This window comes from Pavona decussata, unplaced genomic scaffold, assembly GCF_977016875.1.
Source record: "Pavona decussata unplaced genomic scaffold, jaPavDecu1.1 SCAFFOLD_912, whole genome shotgun sequence".
In the NCBI taxonomy this organism is placed as follows: domain Eukaryota; kingdom Metazoa; phylum Cnidaria; class Anthozoa; order Scleractinia; family Agariciidae; genus Pavona; species Pavona decussata.
The window spans coordinates 1,040,001-1,063,334 of NW_028145943.1; the positions used below are offsets into that span (position 1 = coordinate 1,040,001).

The 23,334-nt window shown below is 40.1% G+C and overlaps 3 protein-coding genes and 1 long non-coding RNA gene across 7 annotated transcripts in view; 1 reads left to right on the forward strand and 3 right to left on the reverse strand.

Moving 5' to 3' along the window:
• Positions 1–42, forward strand: part of LOC146448538 (uncharacterized) — an 11,406-nt gene extending 11,364 nt beyond the window's left edge. For all 4 annotated transcript variants that reach the window (XM_085102489.1, XM_085102487.1, XM_085102486.1 and 1 more), the window contains exon 4: positions 1–42. This exon is cut by the window's left edge and continues 999 nt beyond it. The gene's annotated coding sequence lies outside the window, so the exon portion shown is untranslated.
• On the reverse strand, positions 1–23,057 carry LOC146448539 (uncharacterized). The gene is made up of 2 exons (XR_014861047.1): positions 23,019–23,057; positions 1–501 (listed from the first exon to the last, which is right to left on the reverse strand). It is a non-coding gene; the product is annotated as an uncharacterized LOC146448539 (long non-coding RNA).
• LOC146448540 (uncharacterized) lies at positions 1,099–17,480 on the reverse strand. The gene is made up of 5 exons (XM_085102459.1): positions 17,264–17,480; positions 12,294–12,965; positions 10,979–11,518; positions 6,006–6,254; positions 1,099–2,282 (listed from the first exon to the last, which is right to left on the reverse strand). The coding sequence occupies exons 1-5, from the start codon at positions 17,463–17,465 to the stop codon at positions 1,954–1,956; spliced, it is 1,992 nt and encodes a 663-aa protein (XP_084958585.1). The 5' UTR covers positions 17,466–17,480; the 3' UTR covers positions 1,099–1,953.
• On the reverse strand, positions 8,776–9,954 carry LOC146448541 (uncharacterized). The gene has a single exon (XM_085102562.1). The coding sequence runs from the start codon at positions 9,952–9,954 to the stop codon at positions 8,800–8,802; it is 1,155 nt and encodes a 384-aa protein (XP_084958688.1). The 3' UTR covers positions 8,776–8,799.
• Positions 23,058–23,334: the final 277 nt, after the last annotated feature.

The window sequence follows — 23,334 nt, forward strand, 5'->3', positions numbered from 1 at the left end:
TTTTAAAAATTCTTCTTTAAAATCCACTTTGTAAAAAAAACATTTTTTTACAAATTCAGTCCATATTTTACAAATCCATCTTTACAATCCACGGCCCTTCGAATTCTGCCTTACAAACACGGATTGATATTTTCTAAGTCTCTCTAATAAGATGCATTTTTCCACTCGACAATTTACAGTGTCGACTCGTCCCTCTCGACAATGCTTGTGTTCACTCTTATGACTCGACAACCGATTGCTATGGCCCTTCTTCCTTCAAAACAAGGAATGATTTTTTCTAAGTCCCCTAATAAGATGCATTTTTCCACTCGACAATTTACAGTGTCGACTCGTCTCTCTCGACAATGTTTGTGTCCACTCGTATAACTCGACAACCGATTGCTATGGCCCTTCTTCCTTCAAAACAAGGAATGATTTTTTTTAAGTCCCCTAATGAGATGCATTTTTCCACTCGACAATTTTCTTTGTCGACTCGACAATGCTTGTGTTCACTAGGGCCGGCTTCTGAGTTTCATACAAGGGACAACCCTCTTAAACACGAATCAGTGGCAATAGAAAAACATTTTCAAGGCTACACAGGACACATAAATTTAGATTTTTGAGTACATGTACCCTATTCTTGAATTTTTAGATATAATACAGGCCGATGTTTCACTTGTTGCCTAAAGCGCCAGCAATGAGTAAAATGTCCGCGACTATAATTTGTTAAGACATCGGTTAAGTTGTTCATTTTTCCACATCATGTAGCTTTTTTTCTACTACTCAGCTATATACTAATGAAGCCAGGGATACGGGAACTTATACAGCGTTGCGCCGGTCATTTTTTGCGTGCTGTCCGGTGTCATTGTCAAAATAATGTAGTAGTGGAATTATAATTGTAATTAATCTGTACAAAGTAAGGTTCTGCCTTTTGTATTCGTGGACAACTGGGAGAATGACACAGAAAAAAAAATGGACAGCTGTCAACCCAGAATGCTCTGGCGTGGAGAGCAGCCTAACTGAGTGAGTATGCCCTGCTCACCTATTAGTTATCTCTTACGTCATCCCCTGTTTTTTACAACTTAGTCTACAGAACAGGCGTTTTATATATTTATTTACTTTGTTTTTTGTTGCATTTTGCAGGCTAGCGGAGACGAACGCGAGGCAAGCACGGACCGCAAGTCAAGCGCGACGGGAAGGGTGTGTCTCGCGCTCCGCGCCTTCCTCCGCTCGCCTGAAAAATGCAAAAAATAATTATAAATAAATAGATAACGCTTGTTCCCTAGGCTAGTACCAAGTAATCTATAATAGACTCTTCTCCAAAATGGCGGCAACATATTTGAATGAGTTAAAATTGAACTGAATGAAAAACTGATACCAGCGCTGGAAACAGCACCTTTACTTTAGTAACCATGGTCTCAGTATATTAGGCGTTATATCAGATTAGGAAATGTGAGATGAAATTTAACAAATTTACAGACGTTTGTGTGACTGGGGGTATACGTCATACCTCCAGTCATACAAACGTCTTTAAATTTTTCATTTTCAACTTACATTTCCTAAGCTGATATTACACCTGATATGCTGAAACTTTGCAGGGTTCTAAAGTAAAAGTGCTCTTTCTAGTGCTGGTATACGTTTTTAATTTTAACTTATTTGAATTTTCGGCCACTAGTTTGGAGAAGGTTCTATGACAGACCCCTTCAGAGCAAACCAAACAGACTGCGTCGTCGGTACAACTCAGTCAGAAGAAATGTGATAATAAAAAATAGATAAATAAAAACGAAAGAAATCTTGATCTGCGAAGACTGAAGGGATCCTCAGAATAATTGCAGCTGTCTAAGTGGAAACGAGAAAGCGAAGATACAGTGGCGAGACCGGGAGAACATTCATCACAATTCTAAACTTTAAATATTTCAAGAGTCAGTCGGTTAATTTCGGTTAACGGGAACCACAGTATATTGTTTGTTTGTCCTAAGAGGTTGTTTCGTAGAATACTTCAATATCAGTGGGAGTGAACTTATAGCTTCCTGCATAAAATGTACAGGAATAACCAGATGAAGAATACCCTGGAGGGAGGGGGTAAGTGTTGCCACAATAGGTGTTAGAATTTCGGTTGCTCCCTGCGTTGTTTGATATGTAGATGTCGTGTCCGGCACCAAACGTTAATCCATAACTAGACCTTCTGAGTATAGCATAAATGGCTAGCCCTGACTTGATCTGCAGCTTAACAGGAGCGTAGCCATTGATGTTATACAGTGAGAAAATAAATGATTTACTGGATGATGCATAACCGCCAGAACCTGGGAAAGGAAAACAAACACAGTTGGCTTACCATTAATGTGAAAATATATCTATAAAAATAGATAAGGGTTAGTTTCTAAAGTAAATGTGGTGTTGGGTCGGTGGGGGAGTGGAAACGACTATTTGGTTTTATCATCTAAGGTAATTCTGCCACCGTACAGAGATTCTAGAGGTCTGGAATCTATTTACAGTGGTTCAAAAACTCATGAATAATTCATAAGCCCATTGACTTATAAAATGGTCGATAAAACATCACGTGCAGTGGTTTTGAAACCCGATAAACCACTCCTCATTAGTATGCGGTGTTTAATGTTTTTCTCGCATGCTAATTTCCAACGTTCACAAAAGCATCATTGTTATGAACTCTCTTGACATACGCTTTTCCAGGAATGTTTTTGAAGCCGTTCAAAAAACTCGCAGCACGTGTTTTATCGGGTCTAAAACCACTTGGCTACTCCACGTGGTTTAAAATCCAGTAAAACACAGCTGTTCGTGAGTTAAAACATTACATAAATCACCCGAGTAGGCCCGGTTCATATGTCGAACTTTACATGAGCCGAACCTAATCATTTGGTTCGGCGCAACCCGCCGTTATATTCGACTGCGCCAGTCGAATAGAACGGCAAAAGTTCGACTTCGATTCAGGCGTCAAACTTTTACATGTGCCGAACCAAACGCATACGTTACGTATAAATTATATAAATTATATCATCCCAGAGGTCTGTGCGCTTCATCTGCATGTGCAAAGGACTTCATTCTGAACAAGATGGCGGGAAAAGAGGAATGCGCTTCTTCTTCTTGTTTCGAAACAACTAAATATACTTGTGTGAGATGCGAAAGATTAAAAAAAAATCTGTTCTTGATGTGCACACGCACTTCAAACCGACAGAAACTTTCCAATACGGGCTATATCAAAGGCGAAGCCTCAAGACTTCTCAGAACAAAATCTTCAAAAACAACATTTGAAGAAAACATCACTCATTCAAACAGAGATTACGCTACGGAGGTTACCTCGACAACCTTATAGATAAAACTCTTTCAGAAGTCAACTTCCGCGAAAGAATGTCGGCACTACAAAACAAACAAAAAAAGCGCAAAAACATTTTGCCGTTTGTTACGGAATATCGCCCTTCTGTGCCTAACCTAAAACAATTCAGGTGAGTAAATGGCACTTGATAGAAAATCAGCCTCTGTTAGGTGAGATCTGCAAAGACCTTTCCCTACTTTCGCACAGAAAAGGGAGATCTTTGAAATACGTACTCCGTAAGAGCAAATTAGCTTTGGAGGTCATATTCTTCCTATCTCGACCAATGGGAGCCGTGTTTGGCCTGTCTTCATTATGTTGCTCTTCCATGTCAGAATTCATTTTTCCCGCCATTTTGAATCTTGTTGAGTAAAAACAAAAGGCCGCTGACCACGAAAATCTATTTTCTCACTTAAGCTTCAATTAAGTTCGACTTCGGTTAGGTTCGACGTCTGAATCAACTGCCGAACTTAATTATTTGGGTCGACCTTAATAGGTATTAGGTTCGGCTTATGTAAAGTTCGACGTTTGAACCGGGCCTTAGTTTATAAAGACAAATTTATATGTTTAGATAATTTTATAATACATATTGACATGATTTCATTTCATATTAGCCTTATTATATAATGTCATCCTCCAACACAAAATAAATTCATAATTACTTAATTGCATAATAATACGTAACTGTTGTGTTATCTTATTGAGGATTAATCACGGAAAATTACAAAAAAAAATTAGTTCAGAGATTGCGAATTACAAATAATCACCAATTTTGCAAAGATAATAGTCAAATAAAGCAAAAACAACATAAAAAGACCAGAAAAACGACAACAAAATAAATCATTCTATTTTTTAAATTTGATGTCGTTGGTTCACTCGGTCTGCGATCCTTAGAACGTTTCTGGAAGACAAAGGAAACAAATGTTGTACCGTCAAGTGGTCACGGCTGAAATGTTGATTTAAGATGTAATCCAGATAAGGAAAACAAAATCACTCCAAGCTTCGTTCTATGTACTTCTTGTCTATAAATCTTTTTTTCTTTGATGCCACTGGATAAAAAAATAAAATCGCACCACGAGCCTAGTGGTCTACACAGCCGGATATTAACCCAGTTTCTGTGGCAGGAACAACTGGAAGTATTGCTACTCCCCCCTGGATGAGCGGCTAGTCCATCGTACAGTTATCCCCAGCAGTTTGTCGCAATTACCCATTTATAGAATTGGGTGAAGAGAGATGATGATGAGACCAACCCAACTTCAAACCACCGACCGTGCGATCCGTGCGACCTGGTAACTACTACACCATCGCGCCGCAACAGATTTCTCTGGACAACCTTTTTTTGCGACCATGATCGCGTCACACTATAAGTTGATAAAGAGCGTTGCGTATTCTTTCAGTTTTTCTAGAACTTTAAGTCCATTTTGTACCCTTTTCCTTTGTCAAATGTGATTAATTTCTTCTTTCTCAACACTTGTTCAGCATTGGTACAAACATCGTAGTTACCATTTTTCCATGATTAAGCGCCAACGCTTCAAAACAGCTAACTCTGAAGCGCCCGTCCTGGATTAAGCGCTCCCTTAAGCGCTCACTCCAAACACCTTAAAAGCCAAAATTCTAAAATATACCCGGAATGTGCTTATTGCAGGAGAAAAGTGTTAGGAGAAAAAATTGAGAAATGATTTTTAATTACTCTGAGTTTTTAGTATCTTTGAGCGCTTATTATTGAAAATGAACGTGATGCCGCCCTCCACAGCATTATAATGTTCACCCGTGCATGTACAGAAATAGTGGAACACAGATCCAATTGGAAGCGCACACTTCAGCTAACCCCTAAACCTGTATAGTAGCTTCAATATTGACGTCTGGTTCAGTTCCCTAAAAGATACGTTACTAATCCCGACCGCTAGCTACTGACGATAACAAGACGTCCCTTATGATTCTGCGCTGAGGCCTACACAAAAAGATCATTTACATCTTTTAATTTTACTCTAGTGCGCGCGTATTTTACATTCCGCCGCCTGTTGCTCAAAGAGGGATAAGTAACTCTATCCAGCAGATAAAATGAATTAGCCAAAGTACCGTTTATTTTCTGGAAGGTGATAATTGAATAATTTTGATAACTGAGCGTCAGAACAGTCTCTTCTGCTGCAGGAGAAAGCGAGTGACTCAGAATAACTCAAAGTATATTATGATTTCCCCGCTCGCAATGAAATCGTAAACGCGCGCTTGAATCACAGCCTGCAGGCTAGTCACGCTCTATTTTCATGGCGCATGTGCTTCACACCAATAACAAGTCTGAGTGATAACCAGTGAGGTTAACCCATGATTAAGCTACGTATACGACAGAAGTGTTAAATTTTTCAGCTTGCTGCTCAGACGTCCTTTTATAAGCGAACAAAATAAGTTAAAAAGCACTGCAGTGCCGCGAAATACCGTAACTGCTTTGTTTGCAGCCGGCATAGCAATCGTTTTCTCTTCCCAGCGAGCTTGAGGAAACGAACTAAAAGCTTCCGGAAAGAAGACGGAAAAAAAGGAAAGAACACAACAACAACAATAAATAGTTAATAAAAAAAAAGAGAGGACAAAAACGAACATACAAAACAAAGAAAAACTGGAGCAGATTTCGAATTAATAAATCTGATCATTCAATAATACGATAAACTTAGTGAAAATGGCGCTTCCATAATTTGATACCTACTAGACCAAGACACGTCAGTGTATCCACCAAATATGTAGCTGCCGACTTGTATTACAGAAACAGTGGGACCCTTTCCATCACATTTGCTGTGAAATGTAGATGCTGCCCAGCCATCAGTCTTAGCGCGCCAACACTTCACAAACCTGCTACGGGATGAGCTCTTGAGGACTGGCGCTAAATAAGATGTCATTTTGACAAGGTACTTGCTGTCGAGGCTTCCGAGGATATTGGATGCACTAAGGACTATAGCTAAATAAAATGAAAAAGTCAGTAAGACATTGCCGTATGAAATGAGTATATAGAGATACATTCCATGGAGTAATTATTTCATTTCATAAATAAATGTGAGTTGTGAGAGTTTCTTTATTCTTTTTACTAACCAGGGAATACCGATGCCGATACCGATGTCCTCTCGTGGTTGTATAGTCTGGTGTATTGTGTCTATTTTATCGATCTTTGATTTAGGAATTTACTTTCCCCTCCCATGAAGAGCTCAGTACGATCGAACGGACATGTACAAGACATCGTTGTTCTGTAGGTCTTTGAACTTCCCCAACAACAAAGTTTGGTTTTAGTTGTAATATTTCAGAGATATGGAAATATAAGTAGATTTGTTTATTTAGAGAATGATGCAATATTTGCTTTTTGTGGGAACAGTTACTTCCGATTGGCTATCGAAGGCAGCTGATAAAACTTCTCATCCTTAATAAAATTAATTTAATTGTTCCAGGTTGTATTACTGTTCAGGTTTTTTCTATTTCTTCAGCACGTTAGCTGGGGAATCTGGAACATCTTTAAATAAGATATTTTAGAATATGATTTATTTTAAATCAACGGATGAAAATATCTGATTGCCGTATTTTAGCCAAGTCGCTCGTGCATGACACAGATTAGGGGGTGTCTTTTGTTAAAATATCAGTGGCCAGATTTAAGGCCACTACCGGTCAGCTTTTTGCCTCGCTGATTTTGGATTATTTGAGATTTTTGCGTGATTGACAGGTGTGTTTAGTTAATCCGAACTCAGTTTGCTCACAAACGAGCAGAGATGAAAGTAATTGCCATGTTTTGACTGACGAAGAATCAACGTATTCAGTTATACTTAAGAAAGATTCACAGCTATGAAAACGTCTGTGTAACGAGAAGCTGAAAAGTGTAAAATTCCGAGGGCTTGAGAAGTGAATTCCGAGCTTTAGGGCCTTAAGGTCTCCTGAAGAGAGTTCCATAAAAATGAGGCAGCTACCGAAAAAGCTTTGTCTCCAGTGGTCTTGGCAGATCTAATTGCCGGGCGAGCTAATAAATTACCAAAATTTGATCTTAAATTATAATTAGAATTGCCTTTGAATGATACAATATTACCATCACAGGTGTAATGTGCGAATAACGCGGTGTATTGGTCAGTAACCTGGCGGCAGCGTTTTGAACGCGTTGTAACCTATGAACGAGTATGGCAGGCAAACCATATAACACTGCATTACAGTAGTCGATTCTGCTTATAACAAAAGCTTGCACCAATGACTTTGCAGCTTCAAAAGGCAGATATTTTCTTATACGCAATATGTTATATAGCGAAAAGAAAGCCGATTGACATGCTTTGTTTATATGGCTGCGAAACTGGAAATTAGAACCGAACCAGACACCCAAATTCCTAGCTTCACTGACTGATTTTACTTGCGTGTCACCAACCATAAGGCTGTCAGTTCTAACTTTGCTAAGTTGCTGGCGAGTTCCAATGAGCATGAATTCAGACTTATCTTCATTCAGCTTTAATTTATCAATAATCAGCCACGCCCTTACGGCCCTGATACATCTATCCATAGCACCTCTTGCTTCCGTCTCACCCATTGAAGTGTCTGGCTTGAACGACAAATAAAGCTGACTGTCGTCAGCGTACGCATGCGCATTAGGCAAATGGTTCTTCATAACCTGGAACAGCTTGCTTGCATAAGCAGAGAACAGAGGTGGTCCAGGGCATGACCCTTGAGGAACCCCAAATGACATATCAAATCTATAAGACAGTACACCATCAATCATAACACGTTGAGATCGAGCTGACAGGTAGGAGGCGATCCATTTGAGCGCATCTCCAGTAACACCAAACGATGTCTCGAGACGGCGTAAGAGGATGGTATGGTCGACGGTATCAAACGCAGCGCTAAGGTCAAGTAATGCAAGCAAAGACACATGTTGACGGTTCATGTCAAGTAAGATGTCGTTAGCTATCTTAACCAGCGCCGTCTCAGTGCTATGTGATTTCCTGTAAGCCGACTGCAACTCGGGAAACAGTTTGTTGTTTATGACATGGGCGTATACTTGGTCAAATACTGCTCTTTCAGTAATCTTGGACACAAATTGGAGATTACTAACCGGACGCAAGTTCTTGTAAGCGAAATCATTAGCGCCCGTCTTGAACAAAGGGTTTACGATAGCTTCCTTCCAATTTTCAGGAAAATATCCAGTGGACAGAGATGCATTCACCATATTTGTGATCACCGGAAGCAGAAGATCTAATGAATCACAGACCACATTACTTGGAAATGGGTCTAATACGCACGACTTTTTGGCAGAGGCTTTAATGAGCTCACATACATTTCGCTCACTAAGGTTGCTAAAAGAGCGCTGTACTTTGCCAGTGGTATCCGAGGCCTCCCCGTCCGGCGAGACAAGATTACGATCAGCAGAACTCAAGCAGATGGCATCAGTATCCTGACGAATGTGCTCCATCTTGCGCGCAAAGAATTTGCCGACATCATTCGCAAGCACAGTTTTGTCAAGATGGACAGGAAATCTCAAAACATCAGATGCGCCAAGCAGTTTTTTTGGCTGCGTGGAAAAGCTTTCTCTGATCAGTTCCATTATCCTCTATAAATTTGTAATAAAACTCTTCCAATGCCTTGTTCATGAGATTAGTAACCTTATTCCTCTTCCGCTTGAAGTCAGCAAAATCCAAAGGCAGCCGCGTTCTTCTCCATTTTCTTTCAGCCTTCCGGCGTGAGGGCTTAGCATCATCAATTTCATTGCTATACCAAGGGACCATAGGCCTGCTAACCCTAGTACGAGTCCTAAGCGGAGCATGTTTATCTAGGAGAGCAGAAAGGGTACTGTTGTACGCGTTTACATACGCCTCTAATTCATTAGCAGAAGTTGGTTTTACTGCCGCGCACAGCGCGGTAGACTGCAAATCTCTTTTAAATTGCTCCATATTAATTGACTTTATTTTCCTGTAGCTGGAAGTCTTCACGGAAAGAATGGGTCTCGGCGGTGTGAGCCAACATAGGACAGCGGCATGATCAGAGATAAACTGATCTACTACAGGCGTGCGTGCAACCAGGCATTCAGATATGCGTGTTATAGTTAAATCAAGAGTGTGTCCATCGCGATGGGTGGGCTTATCAACATGTTGTTCCAGACCCAGGCCCTCGAGCAGCTCCAAAAATTTCCGTGCATCAGAGTCTTGAGGATCGTCTACGTGGATGTTGAAATCGCCTGTTATAAGCAATTGTTCCTTGCATAATTGTGGGGACTCAAAGTATTCAGGAAACTCGGGGAGAAACACACTAACAGGAACACGGTGCTCATCTGAGTAAGGCGGTCTATAGCCAATCACAAGCCGTATGTTATGTGGGGAAGATCTTACAATCCACTCAGAGAATTCAAAAGAGTCCTGGTCACTTACCCCAGCATTAACCTTAGAAACATCAAGTGGGTCACGGTAGATGAGCTTAGTCCCCCCTCCGTGGCGATCAAGTCTTGGATGGTCTTCAACGTAATAGCCATCAGGACATAGCTCAGCCTTAACAGCCAAGTCATTCGCTGTCAGCCAGTGTTCAGTAATGGCGACTAGATCGACTTTGCGATCAACTATAAAATCAAGAATCTGTGCTGTTTTACTCCTGACAGAACGAGCATTGAGGTTGCATAATAGTATCTGCTTGTGCAATCTTATACCCATTCTGGAAGGAGGTATTTCAATCAAATTGCTAGTGTCCCTATCCGTCCGTAGTTCTTGATAAGCACGCTGCGATACAATTGTCGCTATTGGGTTTCCTGTGTTGGGAAGAGCCGTCGTGGTGCCACTCTGGAAACAATTGAACAGGAGCCATTGTCTAAAGATCTCACTGGGCCAGGATTAAGTTTGAAAACTAGATCTCCCACAAGAGGCACGTGGAATGAGGCGTTGGTGTTGGAATAATAAGCGCAAGGGCGCTTGTGTCTCTTGATGCGCGACAGTCTGTAGAGTGTTGGACGCGGCATTCCTTTGTAATGACAAGTGTACGCACATCTTGAATAGAATGAAGCAATCCGTGTACAGTGCAACAAAGGCAACTTCTCGGTTAATGAGACTCGCTTGTCCCATGTGCAAATTCTGGTCGAAGAGCTTTCCGAGATGAGTACTGATGCATCTTGACAAGTGAAGTTTTCCCTTGTTGTTTCGCTACGAGGGAACTCCAGTAGCTGCCAATGGGTCTTACACAACCAACCCGAACGTCCTTTGGATAGCGGAGGACAGTACAGGCGAATAACAGGACCCAAAACACAGAGATCGATTTAGCGTGACTGCCCCTCATTATGCAGTGTAGCATCTACTTGAAAACAGATTACTTAATTAACAAACTGTGTACAACTTAAACCGATCGTACAGCCACGTCTTGCTCTTAGGAATAACGGAGATTTGGCGAACATGGACGAAACCACACGAAAGCTTACGAGAGAGACATGGAGAGGGGAGAGAGAGAGCCACCGGAAATAAGAGAGCCACCGGAAATTTAAAGTGCTGGCGTGGCGACAAGTGTTCTCAAAATCTCCTGGTTATTTATCGGTGATAACATGTCAACCTCTAGGTAAGAATTACTGACGAAAGAATTTGAGAAGGATCCAATCCGAGCCGAGAAGTAGCTAATAGCTAGCTGTTGTGATATAATTTATAGTAAGTCATTTTATATTAACACTAAGTAGTATCTTCAATAGTAACATACCCCTTCGAACTTCAGTGTAAGTTCCGGTCTCGATGTCAAACACTCCAGCACTTGTTGCTACACATATGTAATATCCTGTATCGCTCATTTGTAAGCCTCGAATGACTAAATCGCCATTGCTTTGCTGGCTCCGTCCAGCTGGCAGTTGACCTCCTTTTTTTTTCCAGCTGATGACTGGTTGTGGATCACCAGTAGCGCTGCAGTTCAACGTCAAAGTTTCGCCTGGAAATAAAGCAACCCTCGCGGGTGGCTTCACTGCAAATCGAAGTAGGGAAACAACAACTAGCAGTGTTTTCCTTTCATCACTCCCTAGAACATTGGTTGCTGAACAGAAGTAAAAATCTGAATCACTTTTAAGAACATGTAATATTTGTAGCCTGTTGTTTTTATACCTCACTCTCTCCTGGGGTAACTGGCCAGATGATTTTCTCCAAGTGACAACTGGGGTAGGATGCCCAGTGACGTGACACGTTGGAAAAGTAAAGTTACTTCCTTCAATGGTGTGATGAGGTCCAGCATGAAGGGAGACACGAGGACGAACTGCAACAAATTAAATATTATTTAAAGTTAATACTGCACGAAGGGGTATCCATTTACAAACCTGCATGGATAAAGAGTGCACGTGACAACTAAGAGATAAGATGCCTAAGCAAACAACACGACACTGCAGAATTCAAGAAGCTAGTTAGGCTCCTACCACAAACCCTGCGGTATTCCAATGGGAGGAACGACGCTCTAATCGCCACACCACTTCGCCCCCAGTGTTTTCTTTAAATAAGGTTTAGTTTGTCTCTAGTTTAATATTTAAAACAGAAGCTGTGGCTATAATGATTGCAATGCACTCTACAATTGACGACTTGTTTCAACGGATGACATCAAACCTCGGTAATTTATACTTTGGAGGATTTCTGTTTTGACTTGCATAAGCACTCAATTTAACGTTCGAATTTTGTCTGTTTCCGACGTTACTGATTGCTAAAATTCGGGCGTAAATCTTTGGAGAACACAATACAAAACACCCTTAAATACACGATCCAAGTTTACTTACAAGAGAAAGGAAAAGGCTTTGTTGTCTTTATGACAAGAAAGATTCTACATTCACGCCAAGTCACTTCAGGAAAGCTGTTCGCTTATTTTTTTCAATGACATGTCATATTTCTTTCTTTCAATTTTGTGTGAAATTTCTTTCTTTTCTTGATCTCTGTATTTGTACTTGAATTGTGGAGCGAAGCATGTAACGTTTTCAGAAGCAAGTAGCTCGCTTAATAGAAAGTGAAATAGTGATTCATCCAGTAATATAAAAAAAAATACCTACCATTTACTACAAGCTGCACCATGGACTCTGCCTGCCCTATGATGTTTGATGCTGAACATTTGTATACACCTGAGTCACTTCCAACCACCGTTTTTAAAAGTAAAGTCCCTCGTGAAACTGCTAACTGAGTTATATCTGACTGGCCGTCCCGTTTACTCCATGTTAAGGTAGGCTGAGGGTTGCCACTTACTGAACACTGAAACGAGGCTGTTCCTTTTTCGTTAACTGTCAACTTAGCGGGAGAAACAGCAATAACAGGAGCTGAAATCGATTCACCAGGCTCTCCTTTAGTTCCCGGAATACCTGCAGGCCCCGTGTCTCCTTTTTGTCCCATGGCTCCAGGTTCACCCTGTGGTCCCACAGGTCCCATGATGCCTTGTTTGCCACTCTTTCCAGATGATCCCATAATACCTTGATCTCCTTTGTTTCCAGTTCTCCCTTTCTGTCCCCTTCGTCCTCGGGTTCCTTTTTCTCCCCTCGGTCCAGGTCGACCAGGAGGGCCTGGTGGACCTGGCGAGCACGCCCCACCCTTTGATTGGCAGAGCTGCAGTCTTCCCTCTGACAACAGTTTGTTCATTTTCAGCATCGTGTCCTCTGTTCTTTTAGCTTCTGTTGTGTTCTTTGTTGAATAATCGTGGCGCCTGTTTCTCTCAAGTTTATTTGATTGGTGTCCTTCAACCAAAAAGGAAACGGTTTTGAAATACTGCTTGATCTCAGATATACTTTTTCATATATCATAAAAGTGGTGATCGGTAGACCAGTGTTACAAAACAAGTGCACCTCGATATTCACTTTGCTGATCTGGCTGACGCGCACGTGATCCTGGCCGGCCAGGCAGCTGCGCGTACATGGCGTTTTTAAAAACTGTACTCAGTTTTATATTTTTAATTGTTTCAATTATTTTTAAATATTTTTTTAATTTTATATTTTTAATTGCGGGAATGGTGGTTATGGATAGTCGACGCTGTTCCAGGATCTGTATCTGACTGTAAGTTAAAAAGAAAACTGACACTAATACTTGAAAGTAGATTTTTTAGCGGAAAGAAGCAAAGCTTGCGAGATCAGTGGGCTCTCACATCTCTTGTACCTTCTTCAAGCTGAGCAAGGTCTTCATCACCAGGGTAGTCCTTGCTTGGCCCACAAACAGTACTTTCACTGTTTACAGAATCACTGGCTAGGATCACGTGCGCGTCAGCCAGATCAGCAAAGTGAATATCGAGTTGCATTTGTTTTCTAACACTGGCTTATTGATTTGAGCAGTTGCTGCTAAAACGACCACTCAAAACAACACGGCAGGGACAAAGTCATGTTTTTTCTCCACTGATTTTACTGATCGACTGCTTATTTAAGAAGGTAAAGGAGCTGTAAAGTTTTATTTGCCGCACTTTTGCCTGCGACATCGAAATGGTAGGCACATTTGTTTTACTTGTTTAGTTAACTTATTGACCGGAATAAATATATTTTCTAGAGCAGAATAGGAAAGAAATCTGGGATCGAAAATCATTCACTGGCTGTCTTCAGTCAGTCTGATTAGTTTTAGGGCCCAATATGTGATGTTTGGAAACATTCACAGGCTCCAGATGTCAAATGTTTGGGAATCGGTTTTGTTCTCATAATTCGTGACGTGAATTGTGAGCCGCAAGTATCACACGCACATTCGATCCTCCCTGAGTAGGACTAAGTTTGAATTAGAGCTTGAAACTTGGAACAAATAATGTTCTTATCTTCGTTTTTTGAAATATGAGATTTAACTTAGCTTAAGCTTCGAGAAAATTACACGCCAGAGACACTTATTTTAATAAAAAAGAGTTAGTTTCAAGGCCGTGGCGTACACAAACTTGCATGCTTTGGAAAGCAGCCAGCGAGTTTGGAATGTTTATTGTATTAATCTTCTTGTGAGATGATTGGTCTAGGTTTGTGTAAAGTTTCAAGTTTATTGGGTTATTTCACACCGTGAACGGGGCTTCGTCCTTTGACCTAAATCTTCGCGGTTTTTATCGGCCTGTGACCGCACCTAGGCCGTGTTTCTAAAAATAAAATACCTTGGAACTTTAAAATATGATTTTCTAAAATAGTTAATCCAAGGGTATCTTCAGACGAAATATCAGATATTCGACCAAGTGGTCGCTGAAATGCAGTTCTCGATTCTTTCAGGCAGCCGCTCTTAAGAGCATATGGAACACAAACTAACAAGCATTTATCTCTGGTGGCCGCTTAATAACGAAATAAATCAATTGCAGAACCATGATAGGACTACACAAAAGGTGGCAATGACCCTTTGTAAAATCAATCGAAGGGCCCTATCTGTTCCTCTCTCGAGGTAGGTGGACTATAGGACCCTGTTTGCTTCTGGTCGCGTGTCTGCGCACAACAAACGTCTGCCTAGTCGAGGTATACTCGCTCTCGATTATTTTGTTCGCAAGAGCAGAACAGAGATTCAGGGACACCCAACAGATCATTTCGGTAAATTATCTGTTCGGAAGGCCCTTAAACACCTACAATTTTCTAAATGGAATTTTAACCTTGAATGTTCGTGATATGGCAAATTCTAGGTCTAGTGTTTTCGAATTGATAAAAATGTCGTTTCGGTTAACGAAAAAAAGGTGAGCTAAGACTTCCAGAAAGGAAATAAGACCTAAGGTTTTCGGGAAATGGACAAAGATGCCCTAGTAATTTCGAAAAGACTCAAGTTCCATAGAATGACCGAACAGATAAAAATATTATAGCGCGGCCTAAAACTGGCACCTACAGAGCTTTAAACGCACTCCAGATAGCCTAAAGTAGCGTTTCAAAGAATCAGAGAGAAAACTATCGTTGGGTGCCCCTGGAGATTTTTAAGCGCGAACGAAAGCAAGAGAAATGCAAGAGATTTGGCGTTGTTTCATGCATGCGGTCTGCAAAAAATCACATATTTAAGTAGAATCAGTAGAAGCTTAAACTGCTGTAATAAGTACATTTTTGCTCTTAAAATGAAATTTAGTTCATACACAATACTTTCAGTAACAGCACTAGCAATTAATCACTCACACGAAAATACCAATACAAATTTCTGCTTATTTAATTCTCGAAGCACAATAAAAATAAATATTTAATTTGTCACCGAATTTCTGCGCTCTGAGCTCAATGTTTTTTTCATAAAAAATAAAAATTAATAACATAAAAATACCTTTGAATTATTTTCATATGCGGCTTGCGAGCCGTGCTTTGGTCCATTGGTATTTCTGAACAATTACAATTCAGTCAAATGCGTCGCCTGCTCACATTTTATTGCCAAAAATAGTATGATGTGAGTAGTATATAAGTATATAAGTTTTGTATTATACCTGGTTTAAATGTTGTACTGTAAATAATATAAGTATTGTTTTTGTTTACTGAATTGTAAAATAAAAAAAAATAAAAAAAAAGAAAGAAAGAAATGATCTTGAAGCTGCAGAAGCTATTAAATCAGCCCTCATTGCTTATTGCATGAAACGTGAGATTGCAATCAAAACTCACTCCGAGGTCCTTAACGGAGTCGACAGGTAGAAGTTCTTTACCCAAAAGAGAAAGACGAAAACCCTGCAGTTTTTAAAAAGCATTTGTGTGTGCCCCGCCCATAAAACAAGTAGCTTAGTTGTTGGGGTTTAACAGCAGCCTATTATCAAAGTATCAATTACAAATCCTACAAAGAACTTCGTTCATTGCAGCCATGGTGGTTTCGCTGTCCTGGACTCGAAATGACATCAGCAGTTTAGTGTAGTCAATATAATATTCTGTTGAGATTGTTCGTGAATTGATGGTAAATAATTAGCGCAACCGGTGAAGAGTATTCTTGGTTTTCACGTGACGTCACCAAATTCTAGAATTCAAAACTGGGAGGCCTACAAAATTTTTACCTTCATTCAAGGAAAGATTACCTAAAAATATGTCTGTTCACAATTTCTTAGCTCGATGTCGTGCTTCCTTTTGAAAATAGAACGGTTTCAATTTCCGAGTTTCCATCGTGCGTGACATAAGGAGGACGGCCGTGACAGAGCTTTTCCGTATCTTAAAAATGACTCTTCGGGTAATTTTCAGCATTCTAAACAATTTAAGTTTGAGGAGAAATATTAAGCTAAACATTCGAAAATTCACAAGGGCAAACAAACCTCTTTTCTGGCAAAAGTGAACTCCAGATGTTTCCAGATGCTTTTTCGTATTTCCGGCCGCCATGTTTGAGGGACACAAACATGGCGTCTCCGTACTAAGCTCTATAAATTTATGTGGATCATTTTGTCAAATAACTCCAGTAGGGAATGCCGCACAGACCTGACACTTGGACAGATGCCTTATTTATTTATCCTCTATACCATGTCAATTTCTTGACTTCATTCATGGAATGGTTTCGATTTTTTTTTTCAATGGCGTGACAGTGAAAACCGAGAATAGTCCTGTACACCAATAAATTTCAGTGAATTTGGTTACCAACAATTAAATGCCAATTCAGAATATGCTGATTTTACATGTGTACAGGCAAATTGATTAAGCCTGCATTTTTATAAGAAACAGCTGTATGTCAATAATAAAGTCCCTCGTCTACGAATAAATATATTCAGTTGATTTTGATCCTGGGGAGAGGTAATCCATTAGAGGGTTTATAGAGATGCATTTTGCCACTCGACAATTTACTTTGTCAACACGACAATGCTTGTGTCCACTCGCACGACCCGACAACCGATTGCTACGGCCCTTCTGCCTTACAAATCGTGCTGGATATTTCCTAAGCCTCGGCTTAATGAGATGCATTTTTCCAATCGACAATTTACTTTGTCGACTCGACATTGCTTATGTCCACTCGTACGACTCGTACGCCGGACTCGACGACCTAATAGAGAGACACGCAATGGCTTCTTGTAGATTCTTTACATTGCGTCGGTCATAAGCTATGCTTTGCAAAACATGCGAAACATTTTTCTGAAATTGTTCTTACATGAACATTACCACAAACCTACCTTGAGTATTCTCGATGATCTTAATGACATCTGGATCCCTAGACGATGCTTTGTGGTCCGCGACGATTTCAAGAGCGTTTATCCTCTTTTTGTGTTCCTTCAATTCCAATTCAATCCTCAAAAACCCAGCACAGTACAACAGAATCGATATAACAGAAATAATGGAAGCAAAGGAAGGAGAACTGTGCTTCTGAGCCGTCATGTTAGTGAACAATCCGCCGCATCAATCTACAATGCAATGTTTGTCTAATTCTGTTTCAGCCCGATATGTGATACTCACATCACGAGCGTGGATGATGTGGCAAAGTTTATCCTATTTATATTCCTTCTCATGTTATGCGACACAAAGTTCAAATCCGTCTCGGCAAGTTTTCTTAATTGATATCAAAACACATGAGAAGGTGCCAGAGTTCATGGAGGACGTGCTTACGGAGTTGGGCATTCGCCAACTCTCTTTTCGCACCCGCGAGATACTTGCTTTACGTGGTCTCTCGTGCACGTTGCTGTAACGGTTCAGCGGCCCTTTAACTGGACTACCTGTAGTTCTGAAGCTGTCCATAAAAGAAAAGAAAACTTCAAACTAGAAACCACAATTTTCTCACACCACAAGAAACTCTATCCAAGCGTTTTGTCGGGTCAAGACTATTGTTATCGGGGGGTGATTGTGTTGAGTATGACGCGCCGTTTGTTTCAAAGTTGGTTGGTATTTTTATAGTCACTGTATCTATATCATTCCGAAGTATCTCCTTTGTCGTAGCCTGTGTACAGCCGCCCCCTCTCCTCAGTGTAACAAAGGAATATTAGGAGCTGCTCTGCACTGAGGCTGCTCTGTCGTCCACATATAAATATTATTAAGAGCCGTCCTCTGTAAATATCGACTATCGTCGTTTGGACGAGAAAAAATGAAATCCCTCAAACTTTCTCAGAGGAATGGTCTATATAAGTGATTCACATAAATATAACTTTCAGCTCAGTTCGATTCGTATTTTAGCTGTAGTGCGACCATCTTGGTTTTACCGCTCTGAGAGGGCTTTCAGCGGCCATTTTAGGCCACACTTTTAAGAATTTGCCTTGCAAAGAAAGCGTTACAAATCCGAACAAAATCTCATTATTCGAGACAAGCAAATGTTTGTTGTTGTGTTGGGAAGCTTTTTTAGGAATTTGATCGAAATCTGATTTTTTTACAAAATTTTTAATTTCTTCCCCATTGAACTACTCTTTAAGTGCCACAAAAATGGCCGAGTTTAAAGGAGAATATCGCTAAAGATACATTAGTTGGCATCCTAAAACAGCATCCCGGTTAAAGAGCAATGTCTCATCTGTAAGAATATGTAATAAAATTTTTGGGCAGTTTAAAAGAGAAAATTATAGAAGAAGAAGTTTTAACTGTGCTTTTGTCAACAAACACCGCTTTCGTAATTAGCATAACAACATGAAAATAACGATTTACTAAGAAAATAATGATAAATTCCACTTACCTCGTGAAATATCGAGAACTGGATGTTTCAAAATATATCAAATTATAGTTTCAGTCGGATACAGCCGCATTTTCGATGATTTGTTGTGCGAAATCACTGTAATACACCGCCGCCTGTGACCGAAAAAATTGCCTTCCGCCCCATAAGCTGCCGTGTGCAAGGTGTCAAATATTTCTTTGTTATCCTTAATGACCAAAAATTATTTCAGCGACCATTTAAATCCTGCTTTGAACTGGACATTATCGTTTATGTTCCGTTGACCTTCCGCCGTGATTAAACAATGAGATTGCGTTACAGAAACGCGCGCACATCCAGACGGGCTGGGGTGGGAGTGGGGAGGAAATAAAAATGGAACAGCTCCTAAATTAAAAAAAAAAAGGCCATTCAAGATTACTGTCAAATCTATTTTATGCATTTCGGGTACTAAATAGGAAACTAATGTCCCGGCTTACATAGAATTCCAACAAAAAGCGACTTACTTACTTTTTTTTTTTTGCGTTTGTGTGTGTATTACACTTGCCTGTTTGTGTTTTGGAACGTTGTCATAGCGTTTACCATTACGAGGACTTGGAGCCAGAAAAACTACTAAATCTGAACATCGTTGGTAATGCTATCAAATGTTACGAAGGGCAACCGACTGACAAATAGGGCGCAACAGCTAATAGTAAGTGGCATTTATTGAGGGTGGCAAAGGGTTTTTTTTGCGACGTGTGATGGCCCATAAATAAGCAGCGTGAAGGGTGATGGAACCCGTGCGTGATGCGGGACTGACATCAGTGTCTGTTAATTTCCCTATTTGAACCTAAAATAAAATGCCAGAGTAACTGGTTAAGTATTCCCCTCTTACGAAAACTTACGCGTGCCAACATGTACTAGCTGGTTGGTTAGCTGGAAAATTCTTTTGACTGAAGACTTGTCAATCCACGATCGCCCTTTAATTTCTTTGACTTGTGTGGCGCCCAATCTACAGGGGTTGAACACTTTTTTCTTGTTGCAACGCCAACGGATTCCATATAATTCCCTGTGCTGAAGACAAATGCTGATTTTTAGGTTGTCTTCAGTTGCATCAAAGAGAACTGAAGACGTAATGAAAATGATGATGATGATGATGATGATGCCTGACTATCAATAATGATAATATGGGAATAACTCCCTTTTTTCTCTTTAAAGTTGGACGATCAGTCCCATCACAATATCACATTAAACCTTCGTTTTTCAACACATGTACCCCTACGTACGTTATACCGATCATGCATTCCAAAATGTTGCCCGCGCAATAATTTCCAAAATGTAAAATTTTTGGTTTATACTTTGATTAAAAAATTTTTACAGGTTAATGCACAAGTGTACGTCCCCAGCTTCAAAATCCATTTAATACACTATCACTTAATAAAAAAAATGAAATGAATGCATTAGTACAAATTTTATACACTTTATAGGCGTCAATGAAATTCGTACTTTCCCACGGTCTCCTTGCACGTGATTAATATATGCCTCAGACCAAATTTCATTAGGAAGAAAATTTGATAAGGAAGAATTTATGAGATTCAAATACGTGTTTTTCAAAACGTAATAGTTTAGAGAGTACGATCTAATGGGACAGCTTGCTTCTTACCAAGTTACACGCTTTTCACTCCGCAAATGCTTCTATTGTTAGCGTCTTCGTGTGAAAGGTGTAATGAAGTGTAATTGCAGGTGATAACTTGTGATCTGAAATGGCATGTAAACCAGGTTGCGAATTTCGTGGGGGAGTTCAAAAGAAATGTATTCGCTTCAAGGAATGAATACTTATGATTTGTACTTTGGTGTTTCTTAAGAGAAAACTGCTAAAATAAATATTAAAATGCTCATACTATACCTGCCCTTGCTACGAGCAATTGTGCCTCGGTTTTTAGAGATGCGTCCCAAACGTGCAGTGCTTTTAAATGGACGCTCACGTCCCCTCGGCAGTCACTCAGTAGGACACAGTGCACATTTATATCGTTTTGGGTACTGGATCCGCAGGTACCTCCAACATATACGAGTAGCCACAGGTGGCCATGACCAGGAATTCTTCACGGACCAATTAAAAGTGCGGTTCGCTTTACGCGTGTAACGAAGCGTTTGTACTTATTAAAACTGGAAACAATACACTTTGATTGACACAATATATTTCTATGGTTCTCTTTTGCGACCCAAACGACCTAAAATATTAAACACGATATATAATGAAAAGTAGCAACACCTATGAAATTTAATTTGATGTAGTCATTATTTAAATCTACTTAACGATCGGCTTCGCGTTGCCTCAGGTCAATTTGATCACAGTAAGGGAGGGAAAAAAACATGAAAGGAATTTTCGACTAACTTTCCAGAAGTCCATTTTTGCCCCTAGATCTACCACAAAATATTTGAACTCGCTGGAAAAGTTACCCATCTAAATAAGAGACCATGACTTTACAGAGGGTACTTCCTACTACGCCAAAAACCAGAAAAAAACCTACACAAATTTCACAACGCTCCCCAAAGTCACTAGTCATGTTCCATTATTCCGAGACAGGTGTTTAATTTATAGCCCCGAATAGGCGAAGAGTGGCTAACGCTTTCGCAGCATCTTACAAGCTAAGGTCCGTGACATTTTTATTTCCTCTCCACCTCCCGCCCCAACCCGAATGTGGGCGCGTTTCTGTAACGTAATCTCATTGTTTAATCATGGCGAAAGGTTAACAGAAAATAAAAATTTCTTGACGAGAATCGTTGACTAACATCATGTATGAAACCTAAACAGAAGAGCAACGATCAACTGATGCTGTAAATTAGTGTTTTACTTGCCAACCCCCCCTCGCACGCCCGAACCAAAGAAATAGAGCACAAGGGCTTATCATATTCCACATTATTTTGGGACAGCAGTTTTCTGTTTAGTACCCGAAATGCATAAAATAGCTTTGACAGTAATCTTGAATAGCCCTTTTTTTTTTTTTAATTTAGGAGCTGTTCCATTTTTATTTCCTCCCCACCCCCAACCCCAGCCCGTCTGGATGTGCGCGCCTTTCTATAACGCAATCTCATTGTGATCACGGCAGAAGGTCAACGGAACATAAACGATTTCTTGACGAGAATGTCCAGTTCAAAGCAGGATTTAAATGGTTGCTGAAAGAATTTTTGGTCATTAAGGATAACAAAGAAATATTTGACACCTTGCACACGGCAGCTTATGGTGCGGAAGGCAATTTTTTCGGCTGATGGTTGTCTTGACGGATTTTGAAGAATTCAACTCAGTTGCGGTCACGGGCGGCGGTGTATTACAGTGATTTCGCACAACAAATCATCGAAAATGCGGCTGTATCCGACTGAAACTATAATTTGATATATTTTGAAACATCCAGTTCTCGATATTTCACGAGGTAAGTGGAATTTATCATTATTTTCTTAGTAAATCGTTATTTTCATGTTGTTATGCTAATTACGAAAGCGGTGTTTCTTGACAAAAGCACAGTTAAAACTTCTTCCTCTATAATTTTCTCTTTTAAACTGCCCAAAAATTTTATTGCATATTCTTACAGATGAGACATTGCCCTTTAACCGGGATGCTGTTTTAGGATGCCAACTAATGTATCTTTAGCGATATTCTCCTTTAAACTCGGCCATTTTTTTGGCACTTGAAGAGTAGTTCAATAGGAAAGAAATTAAAAATTTTGTAAAAAAAATCAGATTTCGATCAAATTCCCAAAAAAGCTTCTCAACACAACAACAAACATTTGCTTGTCTCGAATAATGAGATTTTGTTCGGATTTGTAACGCTTTCTTTGCAAGGCAAATTCTTAAAAGTGTGGCCTAAAATGGCCGCTGAAAGCCCTAACAGAGCGGTAAAACCAAGATGGTCGCACTACGGCTAAAATACGAATCGAACTGAGCTGAAAGTTATATTTATGTGAATCACTTATATAGACCATTCTTCTGAGAAAGTATGAGGGATTTCATTTTTTCTCGTCCAAACGACGATAGTCGATATTTACAGAGGACGGCTCTTAATCTCTCAAATGCTTGCTTCTTTGAGTTGTTTGCAATAAGTAGATCTGTTGCAGTAATAATTAGTAATCATTAGTTCAGTTTGACACTGTGTTCATTGTGGCCTAGGTATTACTATCTTTGCAAAGGGGGGAGGGGGGGGGGATTGCTACGGCCCTTGCTTACAAATCGTGCTGGATATTTCCTAAGCTTCACCCTAATGAGATGCCTTTTTCTAACTTGACAATTTACTTTGTCGACTCGACAATGCTTGCATTCACTCGTACGACTCGACAACGGATTGTAAGGCCCTTCTGAGTTTCATACAACAACATACTAGTTTCCAAAGTCTCCCAAATGAGATTCATTTTTCCACATCCACCCCGTAAATTTAAAAGCAACATCATGTAATTTCACGGAAGTGTAACTACTTCATTACTAGCATTAATCTGAACAGTGGAACAATTGTTTTACGACTCGTAGGAGTCGTGCGAGTTGAAAAGGCACTTTCACGACCCGAGCAAGAGATGAGTATTGGACAACCCTCAAAATTCGGTGAACAAGAGAACCTTAAATATTGACACGTTGAATATGAAGTCTCTTTGG

Excerpts from the sequence above, each read along its gene's own strand:
- LOC146448540 (XM_085102459.1), bottom strand. The coding sequence starts at position 17,465 with ATGACGGCTCAGAAGCACAGTTCTCCTTCCTTTGCTTCCATTATTTCT. Across the intron at positions 6,255-10,978 it reads TTACACTGAAGTTCGAAGGG|CTATAGTCCTTAGTGCATCC; the intron begins GTATGTTACTAT and ends CATTTTATTTAG. Across the intron at positions 2,283-6,005 it reads CACTGACGTGTCTTGGTCTA|GTTCTGGCGGTTATGCATCA; the intron begins GTAGGTATCAAA and ends TTCCTTTCCCAG.
- LOC146448541 (XM_085102562.1), bottom strand. The coding sequence starts at position 9,954 with ATGGGTATAAGATTGCACAAGCAGATACTATTATGCAACCTCAATGCT.